Source organism: Aristolochia californica, unplaced genomic scaffold, assembly GCF_029961685.1.
Source record: "Aristolochia californica isolate CCGP_79_NKW_82.1479 unplaced genomic scaffold, dmAriCali1.0.hap1 SCAF_3, whole genome shotgun sequence".
Taxonomy (NCBI): Eukaryota; Viridiplantae; Streptophyta; class Magnoliopsida; order Piperales; family Aristolochiaceae; genus Aristolochia; species Aristolochia californica.
The window spans coordinates 1556794-1569092 of NW_027181992.1; the positions used below are offsets into that span (position 1 = coordinate 1556794).

Genomic DNA, 12299 nt, shown 5'->3' on the forward strand with positions numbered 1-12299 from the left:
TAAAATACACCGACTTTAAATTACTCAATATCCATCTGTATATAAATAGGTAAATCAAAATGAGTATTCCATTACACGTAATAAAATCAAAATTTTTATATAAGTAAGAATTTTTGTTCACGTAAAATCAAGGAGGTAAATTAGTAAAATGGAGAAGGGGTTAAATTTCTGCCCCTACTTCTATACATTATCGTCTAATGTTACATTAAGAAAAACAGACGAATATGTGATACCACCGGACAAACATGATCTTCTTCGATACCCATACGATTGAGGATTTCTCATGCACCTGCAACTCACCAGAGCAAGACAACTTGAATATTCAGGTAACTCAAGGAAATACAGTATATAGCACTCGAAGATTTTCTGTTGGTCAAGTGAAGAGCATTTTCAGTTGCTCTACACGTGCACTACGAATTTCTTGGTCAGTGAGAGCCCCAGAAATCATCCTCTGTTTTCTGGCTTGTACAGCCACCATTCTCTCTTCCACGGTTCCCTGCGATTACATTAGATAATCACAAGGTGAGAAACCCGTCAACCTACCGGACATTAAGCACATCAACTTAGTAACGCAGAGCACAACCTTGTCTCCAAATCCACACTACAGTGAACATTTTGATCAAAGTTAAAATTGGTTGTTTAAGTAGAGCATCTAGCTCGAGTATCCACCTGGTTGATATGTCAATCCTTAAATAACGAATAACTAAACATATTGATAGAGAATCTATAGCTTCTGCTATAGAGAATATTATTATGTTCTTCGTTAATTGAGGATGAGTGAGCACTTTCATGTGCTCTCTATTTTATATGCAGTTTTTTTCAAAAAATTCAACCAAATAACTGACACAATAGTTTCTACTATGTTCTTCGTTATTTGAGGATGAGTAAGCTCCTTCATGTGCTCTCTATTTTATATGCAGTTTTTTTTTTTTCAAAAAGATCAACCAAATAACTAACATAAAAAAGCTCAATATAAGTTCTCTGAGAAAACTAACCTTGACAATGAAGCGTTTGATTGATACATTTTTAGTTTGACCTATTCGATGTATCCGCATTACAGCTTGCTCCTCGACAGCCGGATTCCACCATGGATCCTATCATAAAGAAAAGTTGTGAGTAGTTCGTTTGAACATGTACATAGTTGTGAGTAGTCGCTGCCATAATTAAGTTAAAAACTGACAAACTCGAAGGATAACAGAATTACATTCAATTTTTCTTTTCTTCATGGTCCTCCAACTTAGCCTTTTTCTTTATCTGATATCTTGTAATGAAAGTTCCTTTTTTTTTTTCCAACGCAAAAAATACAATAGAATGTCCTGTCTTCACTGAACTGATTAAATTATGCCAGTCTTCTCTTCCATTCATTGTCATGAAAAATTCAATCTGTTTTTCTGTCTAAAGGATTTGGACCACTATAATTTAGAAACAAACAAAACCAAATATCTGCAGCTAAATACAACTGCTTTTTGGATCAGTTTGTCGCAGAAAATACGGAAGATGAAACATACATGCCTAATTGTAGAGAGTAGGTTATAAAACTGATTGCCCCACCTGAATCGCAATCCAGAGGAATCATAACCATAGAGCAACAAATAAAATTTATGCAGGAGATAATCAATGCTAGAACCCAACTAAAATTACTTCCAGACCCTTTTCTGGTTACAATAAATACATGCAGCACACACCCAATTATGTAAAACTGTTTGATTCCTGAGGCAGTGTTCCATTCACCAAAAGCACATCATATTGCAATCTATGTGCACATACAAAGTTGACTTTTGGCAATTGGATCACTTATTTGTATGAAAGAAACATGATCTAAGAGGCACAAGCAAATTTAACAAGAAATCCTGTGACAGAGGTACAACCAAATAAAGTTAAGATTAAATTTGCATGACATACCATGACAAATGCATTTGACGCAGCGGTAAGGTTTATTCCGACACCACCAGCCTTCAGTGACATCAACAGCACCTGTTGTAAGAAGGTACAACTCAAAATAGTTTAATAAAATTTCAAATAGAAAAAATTCAGAAAGAAATTATGCTCTCAAAAAGATATTATTTTCACAGCTGCAATGCCTCACCAGAATATTAGGTTCTTCTGTAAATTCATTAAGTATTTTTTCTCTTTGTTGTTGATTCAGAGTCCCATCCAGACGAACAAATGGAATATTTTTCCTGCATGAAGATAAGTGAACTAATATGTAAGCATGATCACAAGAAAGCTAGCACACAAAAATATGAGGAATCAGAAGGGGGTAAACCAGTAATAAAATAGTGTAATGCTTAACAGAAACTGAAGTTCATGTAAAACAAACTAGAAGACTGACAGAATCAATCAGAAAATCTTTCATTTATCTTTCTGGGAAAAGAACCTAGTGACTCCAAAAAGAATGGGGACAACTGCAAGATCCAAGACAAATTAAGGGAATAATATGCAGAAAACCCACACCACCAAGCTTAAAAGTCAAGAATATGCTCCTCATGGGGATTAATGACAAATAAACTTCTGAGAGTCGATGAAAATCCAAGGTTTCTTCAAGAGAAAGTAGTGCCACGTTCTCAAGGGCATAACTGGCGGCTTCTACCCCAAAGCATTGCTTCTTCTACCCATAACAATTCAATTATGCAAGGAGCACAATAGAGTCTCAAGAATAAAGAGAAGATGAACAGCTCCAACATTCAAAGAATCTGAAATTGCTCCAGTTGTGTGAGTTGGCCAGGGATAATTAAAGGCTGCTTGCAGCTTCATCAGAACTGCAGAGATTTAAAACTTCAGACATGATGGTTCATGCTCAACTCACAGGAAGACAAGAGGTACTTGTGGTTCCTCTATAGGTGGAGGTATCACCCTGATGGTGATGGGAAAGTCCCATCTTGTGTTTTCTGCCTCATTCACGTTTGCTGATTCCATGGATGCTAAGTTAATATGTAAGCATGATCACAACAAATGGAAACCTACTTCATGGCTTGAGATTCTTTCAGTGTCTACTTCTCCCTTCAGCTGCAAGGAGACTCGTTATTGTCGTCAAATGGGTGAAAAGGCATACTCTTCACCATGGCAGCTTCTTCATTTCTTAAGATCAAAGACATCTGGGCCCTTCTGTCAAATACAATATATGCAAAGCCCGAGAATTGCACATTCTTATTGACGCTTCTTGTTGTACGTTGCTAGCAAAATACATATCCAGCAAGTGGCTCACTCTAGAAACTTTCAGGTTTCGATTCAGAAAGTTTCGGTATTAAAATAACTATAGCCAAGCAAATTTTGGGCCACTTAAGCAGTTCCCACATAACAAGATCAAACTTCCAAGCCCATGCCATTTCTTACACTGCTTGCAGTAAACCCTAGCCTATAGTGCTTTTTATTTATTAAAAAAAAAACTTCATTACTTCTTCCTTGTTGTTTTTGTCTTTTCAACTTCAGAAGAAAAGTACCTTCCTCCAAAATTTCTTCACTATTAAAAGCAAATGTCATCATGTACACATAAAATAGGTGAAAGTTCTTAATTTTTGCATTTAAAATTTCAATGTAACCAAGCATTTTCATATATTAGTTTCATTTAACTGTAGATGCAAGGGTAAGATCCTACAGCATCATCACCTAAACAACACCAAGGCTAAATGAAGCATTTAAATGAAGCATGAATCCAGAACAAAAAAACGTAAAATAATAATAAAAGGAATCTACCTTGAAAGAGGAATCTCCAAAAGATCTAAAAAGGCAGTCCACTGGCTAAATACAATACTTTTGGAGCCAGATGAGCGAAGTCCTTCCAGTTCGCCCAGTAGAGCAGAAATTTTTGAGGATTCCACCCAGTTCTTCTCAATATCAACCTGAAACCTACTTTGAGCTGGAGCTGTAATGAGCTCTTGCCGGTTAATAAGCTTCCTGTAATCATTAAACGGTACAGGTAAAGAAATGCAACATTGTAAAACTATTACCAAAAAAAGCAGACAACAACAATGATGACAGCAATAACAGAAGATTTAATGGGACCATTTAGATGCAAGACATGCTTCCTAAAAAGAGACCTCCATTATCATGGAATGCAGAAGCACACAAAACATAGCCAGAAATGCTCCATGGAAAAGCATAATTTAAACCCACTCCAAACTGCTCTATATGCATCAAACAGTTTTACTATGTCAAACAAAACTCAAAGGGATGAAAATACCGACACACAGGACAGAGACCAGATGCAGCACTTCGCCAGCTCCCCAGAAGACATTCTCGACACAAACGGTGAGCACAAGGTGTTAACACAGCATCTTCAAAAACCTCAAGGCAAATTGGACACTCGCCGTTTTCTCCTTTACGGATCTCTTCTACCACCTGTTGAACGTAGGCCCTTGAAGGTGCATCAGTTGATACCTCTGGGGCAGCAACCTGGCCACCCTTCAGAAAACGTTTTGCAAGTTTGTCCAAATCTGAGAATTCTTGTGTGCCACCGCGACTGTAAAAATGTGGCACTCCATTAGTAATTATTGACTTGGAATGATACTAGATCTGAAGTAGATACCAAATAAATTAGAATAAAAAACTATCAAATGCTGTCAATGCAACAGGTTGGAGCATCTCCCAACAAAGGCCTAAAGTAGACGTCAAGCACTTGGATGTGTTGGCCTTCAGGCCCCACAAATAACTGATGCCTAAATCTGTGCAAATTACAAGTGCCAAGTCAACTAAAGTGTCCGGAAACAGCCAAAAAAGTATTTCTTTTTTTCTTGAAAAGTCTGATTTCTTTTTTAACTAATTTTACTAAGAGTAAAGCTCAGATTTCTAACAACAGCCAAGACTCACAAAACAAGGTTTAGTAAGCCTGAGTAGGAACCCACACTTCTATCCTGAATCCAGCCCAATCTTATCTATATAGCTTGCAGGCATTATTTTCATTTTTTTTACGTTGAAGGGAAAGAGAAGATAAAAAAGAATAAGAGAAGACTAAACCCTATACAAAAAGAAAAACAACGGTGGCCAACAACCATCCCTTACCAAAAATAAATAAGAAAACAACATAAATTTTTTGAACAACGAAAGATCACAAATAAACTCAAGAGGCCTTCAACATATTCAATTTCCCCACAAGATGTTGCAAGGAAACACCATAGCCCTCTAATAAATCTGCCAAGATGTTGCAATGAATCTCTTGCATTCATTATCAAAATAATGAACTACATCCTGTCGGACCCCGAGTTAATAATTTTATCCTATTGGACATACATAGGTTCAGGTTAGAGAGATTGGCATTCCAAGATCCTAACATGTAACTATGCTCATTCCTAGTCAATATGCTAAAGTCAGAAAGGATTCATAAAATACCAGTACATATTAAAATTTGCGAAAAGTTAACCTGACGGATCTGCTTTAGAACAAAAGAAGTACAGAATAACAATGATATTGATCATAGTAATAATAGTGATATAAGAAAAGTAACTAGAGAGTGAGTGAATTCAAGTTGCACCTCATCACAAGAAATGGATGATCACAGCATTGCCGAAGACGCAAAAGCAACTCCAAAATGGAAGCATAATTATGAAGAACCCGCCCTTGCTCAACAAATTGGTCAAACTTGACCTGAAACAGGTGCCAACAAAAAAAAAAAAAAAATAACAAAAATAATAAGTCGATGATAGTAATAACATAGAGTTACAAAAAATAAGAATAATAACAGTACTGGCAAAGTTGGGTCTTCTTCCTCCCTAAATAACATGCTGAAGTTAGAAAACCAACTAATAAGGATAGGAGTTTTTCAAGCTTAAATCAGTCTGACACTATTCTCCCACACAGAAAAACTTCACTCCAAGACAATGTAGCACATGCGCGACTATAGAATAGACTTTTTTTTACCACCTATAAATACTAGGGAAAAATTACAAAAATGTTATTGCTAGGCTTCAAAGAATGGTGCATATCTAAGGTATGTCTTCTGAACTTTCCTAAAAAATTAGTGTTGCAAACGAATGACTCAGAAAATGTTATCTTGATCTGGACTATCGATTGGTAAAAACCACACCCACTTGCTACAATCTGAGCCATCCATTGATGGGCTATGCTGTCCTCTGAGTAACTAGAACACAAACTTGATTGACACGACTCATGTATCATCGTGTATGTGCTCTAGTTGTGAATAACAGATATCACACTTCCAAAAAGTATAAAATACCAGTAATTATACTAATCTGGTAATGATTACAGTAGGTAGCAATCATACTGATAACTGAAAAAGAATAGAGAAAAAAGGCAAGCCTATTAAGCATTACACATGAAAGTTCACCTTCGATCTTTTAAAGAGAGCCTCATAGAAGTCCCTCTCAGCTTCAGTTAGCTCACAGTAAATAACCTTAAGATCCGCAGGAGGAAGAATAAGAATTGGTCTACAAGATTGTAAAAGATAAAAAACATAAAACATCAAATTGAAGTAAATATGAACAAGAAAAAAGAAATGCAGATGTAGGATCCTCACCTGCCCTGTTTATCTGTACTAAATTTAGTTCTCCTTAGCATTATGGGTTTCAGAATGGATTGGACTAATTTTAGGCCACGTTCATCACCCTCTTCGAAAGGTTTTTGTACGAGCTTTTGCCACCTTAGAGAGACAGAGAATAATCAATCAGAAAAGAATCACCCAAACAGCCAACTTGGGGAAAAAAATAGACAAGCAAGTTTATCTCAAACTGTTATTCAGAACAATATAAGACAGCCCAATATTGATAATAGTGATCCACGTGAGGATGACATATTAAACTAATCTCATGAATGAATGCCGCAAGATCCAAGAGAAGAGAAGACCAAAGAAAATCTGAAGAAACATAGCACCTCCAGTGACATTACTTAAACATCCTGGTGATGGAAGAAAAAGGGAAGCCTATGTATCTCTTCACAATCTTTCCAAGGGGTGTAACAGTAGTTTCTTTCAGTGTGGTAGAGCAAGGATGGTGGCAGGTGGTAGTTAAAAGAATTTCAATTTCATAAATTAAAATTGTTTATTTTAGCAAAATTGACATCCTTGGGTTGTGAAAAAATGCTTGTTGGTTTAGTCTAAGATTTCACAAAATTTACATCATAAACAATAATTATAAAGATATAAGAGCATCAGACTTACAAAGCCCAGTTGCCCCAAGGTTCAATCCTCAAGAACCGAAGAAGACTATAAATATCTTCCAGGTTGTTCTGCCAAACAAAATTAACCATTAGTACAGAATGATGACCACGTGGTTAAACAACATCCCATCTCAAGGAATTATCTATATGAGCTCCAGTGAGGTCTCGAAATGCACATAAGGTATAACAAACTGAAACTCTATTTGATTATTCTCAGATGAATGCATAATGGTAGCTCCAATAGATGTAGTTGTGCCACACAAGAAATAGTAACTCAATGTGAGTTTATTTTTTGTTTTTTAAATGTAAAAATGAATGTTTTGACCAGGCTAATTAGTCTGGTGTAGCTAAAAACAGCGAGCTACTGAGACCACAGGACCAAGATTTCTCAATGAAGAAGCTCCCACAAAATCTGACAGCAGAAGATGCAACTCAGCAAGTAGGGATCACCTGGATAGGAGTACCAGTAAGACACCAGCGGCGATCTGCATTTAGGGCAGCTGCAGCCATAGAAATTTGACTTTTAGAAGATTTTATGGTATGTGCTTCATCAAGCACCACCCTGGACCATCGAACAGAATAAAGTGCACCAATCTCTTCTGCATTCTGCAAGCACAACAAATCAACATGAAGAGACAGGAGGGAGAAGGAAGAGAAACAGGGAGTACAAATCGCAATGAGAGAGCATTTGCTAAACCCATCCCCATGCTTAGCATAAAATACTACCTGTCACTGCACTAGGTTTACCTCCTGAAAAGTTCTATCTGCCAGCATGAAATCCTCTGCCACAGCCCCACCCCTCTCAAGGTAGGATGTGCAGGGAGCATTCAGAGATGGGGTAAGGCAGGAAAATATGTTGTGACCCAACGAGTGTACTCACAGAAGTACACATACAACTAGTTCGTCATCATTTATCACATTTCTTGTGCACTTGTTTGTTAAAATATTGTAATTTTGAGGGTTCCGTATACTTTTTTTGAAAGAAGGGTTCCATATACTTGCAAAGAAATAAAATGAATGATGGAAGCCTCATGATCACATGGTTACACCTGAAAGAATACCTTCAAGCATCATGTTTCCATGTTACCTCAGCTGAAAATTCTGATGCTAAAACACCATATGTTGTTAGAACAACATCATTCTGTGCTAAAAGCTTTGCATCCTTTGGCCTGCTTTGCCCATAATGAACATAAACAGAAAGACTTCCTGGTTGGGCATGGGCTTCAATCTCTGCCTGTTGATCAAGAAAGCATTTGCATATGCCCTTCAGTATGTGAAATATAGTTCCTTCGCAAATAGCAAATTCTTTTTTGAACGCAGTGAAAAACAGAAACTAGAACATAATACTGAAATGCTGGGGGAAAAAATTGAACTTCAACCATAAATAAGAGTATTAAATATAGATAAAGATATGAACATGCCCTTAGTTATTGACATTCAAGGCATGCAACAATATCTCAAGCAAATAAATAGCTATTGGATGGTTCTGTTGATTTTAGCTAAAACAAGAGAAATGCCAATGCTTTCGTCAGCAATTTTACCTTCCACTGGCCCAACAAAGTCATTGGGCAAACAATCAAGTTGCCACCACTAATAAGAGAAGCCCTGGGTTTCATTAGCTTTTCAAAACCCATCATGCACCTTGACTTCTTTGACTCACTCTGTAAAGGGTCAGAAACGTCACCGCTTTCACCAGAAGACTGACTAATAGATCCTGAGAGACACTTTGCAGAACGTGCAAGGAGAAGAGAGATTGTCATGATGGTCTTCCCAAGCCCCATAGCATCTGCCAAGATCTTCAATACATGTCATATGAAAAAACTGTACATTATCAGTAAGATCGATCACAGCCACAGGATCAGAGATAGTCCGCGTTTGCCTCTATAACAAAGGGAAAATAAATGAATAAATAAATAAAAAGAATGTTCTAGTTTTAAGTGATTCAATAAACATAAACAAATCCCACTACTGTTCTGAAAGCATTGAATCTTAGACACAATAAAGGTACTTGTTATGGGATTAGTTTTCTGTCCTTACAAAATTTACCAAACAAACCGTGCAGATTGGGCTTAGAAATTAAGTTGACCTAAACATGATCCAATTAACTCTCACTTACCCCTCCTCTTGCCATTTCAAGAGTGCTAGGAAATTCAGTTGTGGCCTCCCCTGAAAATGCATTCAGATACACTACAAGTTCCTTCCTGGATTCAAGAACGGCCACATGAATATCCTCTCCCTCAAATAAATGAAATGTGTTTGTTCATAGAAACCGACAGCCAATGTCACATACTTGTCTGCGAGACGGTACGCACTCCAGCAAGGGTGAAGGGTGGTCGCCGCACCATCCAAACACTGCCCTCTTTCCAACTGGATCATCCAATGAAGGGCTTGTTTTTGGTAGGGTCGTAGTTCACACTGTAATGTACTAGGGGGTTCCATTTCCTACAACATTTAATATATTTGAAAGTTGCAGATCTGAAAAATAACCTCAAGAATTTCACAACAAACTCATGATTTTCAGACATGAATATACCTGAAGGTCAGAGCCATCTACAATGCCCATAATGTTATCAAGGTCAGACTCTGGGATAGTAGTATCCTCGCTCTGTAATTTGCTGCTTTCAATAGATGGTTTCTGATATTTCTCTAAGGATAAGATCGATGTGTGATTTCCAGACCTGTCCTGTTCAAATTCATTTATTGTCCATGATCCAGTGTACACAAGCAAGAGATGCTGGGGGAGAAAGAGAGAAAACGAGACAAGTTAGCTGATCATCATACCACAGACTCTAAGGGCCGTTTTCTTGTGTAAAGATCCTCAGGAGTAAATTCTGCCTATATAAAAACACAACAAGTATATGTGAGCATATAAAAATTTCTCAAAGTCCTTAACTGAAAAGTACAAGAATTAAACATTAAAGTAATTTTTTCTCTAGGACTCCTTTTAAAAAATATAAAGTCTTCACCAACAAAAAAAGGAAAAAATATAACGAGCTCCGTTCATGGCGAGTACCATTTTTCTCTTTTTTCAACACATCCAAGTGTTTGGACTCAATGACACCAGTGTTTAGAAGTAAAAGAGCACTGATAAGGTAATTATAGCTGAATAAAAGAACATGAACTAAACCCACCTTCATAAATGGTTCAACCCCTAACAATCTGAATAAAATTGGAAAGGGATGAACGGCAGACTCGTCAGAATAATTACGAGCCAACTTTACTGGTGTTCGTTGTTGCTTTCGGAACATGGAACTGTTGATATATACACTGTCTTATACCAAAAATGAATGTTAAAGAAGAGAACTAGCAAAACTGAACCAAACAAAGCAGCCCAGATGAAAAGAAGGGAAATGATACATTGAATCAAATTTGTTTAAGTAACTAATAAGATGAACATTCAGTACATGCTTAGCTGGTCGAACAATCACTTGTATCGAAATAGTATGATTTTATGTTAGAAACACATTGTGTGATCTTATATTAGAACCACAATGGCACTCTATGGAATTCAGTCGCTGGACAGTGAAGGCAGTAGGTGACTGAGTTTCATTTGGTGCATATGAAAGAGGATCAGGAGTTAGTCAAAAGCAATTATATTGGCCATTGCCATTACAATGCAATGCTTCAACTTACATCATCGACCACTGTACCTCACAGTCATTCACCTGGTAAATGATTTCCTGAGCATTCAAACAAAATAAACTATATACTACGTGTACCTCACGGACAAAATAATGGTGTCCATAATGCCAAGGACACCCGACGAGTTTTTACAATGCCCCTCAATTCTGATTTTATTTGCTTTAACGAGAGGCAAAAGACAGCGGGCCCACTCATTCGGAATGCGACCAATCTGCAGAAAGGCACGTTAGTAAAAACAACCATCAATTTTGCCCACTACTATTCAAAGGTGAAGTGCAGATACTAACCTCCCCGCATTCTTGGTTGGAGAACCTCACAATCTCTGAACAAGCAACCACTGACCGCCCTCGGCCAGGGTGTTTGGCTCCCGAGGGAGATTTTAAGGTTTTATCTACAGGGAATGAAAAGGTCACTCTATCACCAGATTTAAGTCTCCTGCCTTTGCAAGTGGACAACCCAGCTAGTTCGGAGCTTCCAATGAACCACCAATCACCTCTTCCGGAGCTTGAAGGACTTCTCAGAGCTTCAGAGATTTCAGCTGAACTATTGACCATTCCCCCGTTTCTCGCCTGATCTGTGTCCGAATCTGATGAACGATTCCGAATTTCATTTTCCTCCTGATCAATGTCGAGAAGTGGAGCCCTCTTGTTTGAGTTTGACTGGCGAGCCAACACAGAATCTGATGGATTGTGAGATTTTCTCCCGTTGCTCGTATTTTCAGTGGTGGTATCTCTTGCACTGACCCGCGGAGTGTCTAATATTATGTTAATAGCGGAAGTGATATCATTGTTAGCCATATGAAGGGCCCGAATTATGTCCATGTCCGAGAAATCCTGACCAAGGACAGCGCGAACGACTGAAATCTGTTCCTCTGCTATCTTGTTCCCCATTAAGGCCAGTCACCGCCAATGATAAACCCTAAAACAATGATCTGTGGAGAATGTTCACAAAAAACCATCCATTACAGACACTTAGGGCAACCAAACAATTGCTAGTTCTCGAAAACGCAGAAATGAATGTGCATGCAGTCTCTGGAAGGGTTCAAAACACAGAGAGAGACAAAAATTGGCCAACCCAGAACGAATAAGAAACCTTACATGCGCCAACGAAATTTTAAAATGGACGCAACCGATAAATAAAAATAAAAATAAAGAGAGAGAGAGAGAGAGAGAGAGAGAGAGAGAGAGAGAGAGAGAGAGAGAGAGAGAGAGAGAGAACGAACTATGTGATGCAGATTGACGCCCTTTAGAGCATTTGGGCTTTGAGCGGGAGCGAACGCGGTCGTCCTGCGTCTTGAAATCTGAGGCTTTAAAGGCGGAGACAGATTCCGATGTCTGTTTTCTTTTCGGCAAGAGGGAAGGGGAAACGGAATCTTAAGTGGTAAGCAAGCGGTGGCGCTTGCGCGGGCGCGCCAAAGAATTGGGTGCGTCAAGACCGTAGCCAAGAAAAAAGGCGCCAATCTCTGACCTCAAAACTTTAAAAAAATGCAAAAGATGGCCCTTATACTTTATTAAAATTTAAATACGCCCTCAAGTAACTCCTTATTTAGC

At 38.0% G+C, this 12299-nt stretch overlaps 1 protein-coding gene across 3 annotated transcripts; it reads right to left on the reverse strand.

Annotated features, from left to right (window-relative positions):
• Positions 1–78: 78 nt before the first annotated feature.
• LOC137958803 (DNA repair protein RAD5A) lies at positions 79–12075 on the reverse strand. Of its 3 annotated transcripts, none has more exons than XM_068805943.1 (21): positions 11972–12075; positions 11037–11680; positions 10827–10960; positions 10239–10359; positions 9889–9942; positions 9641–9790; positions 9398–9549; positions 9224–9308; positions 8649–8903; positions 8195–8341; positions 7558–7713; positions 7109–7176; positions 6470–6592; positions 6281–6380; positions 5468–5580; positions 4181–4459; positions 3694–3894; positions 2087–2180; positions 1903–1974; positions 996–1094; positions 79–496 (listed from the first exon to the last, which is right to left on the reverse strand). In XM_068805943.1, the coding sequence occupies exons 2-21, from the start codon at positions 11637–11639 to the stop codon at positions 374–376; spliced, it is 3129 nt and encodes a 1042-aa protein (XP_068662044.1). In that variant the 5' UTR covers positions 11640–11680; positions 11972–12075; the 3' UTR covers positions 79–373. The 3 variants fall into 3 exon arrangements, with proteins under 3 accessions (XP_068662044.1, XP_068662043.1, XP_068662045.1); XM_068805942.1 differs by having other exon boundaries at positions 10239–10374; XM_068805944.1 differs by lacking the exons at positions 79–496; positions 996–1094; positions 1903–1974 and having other exon boundaries at positions 2093–2180; positions 4200–4459; positions 10239–10374.
• Between the last annotated feature and the right edge of the window lie 224 nt (positions 12076–12299).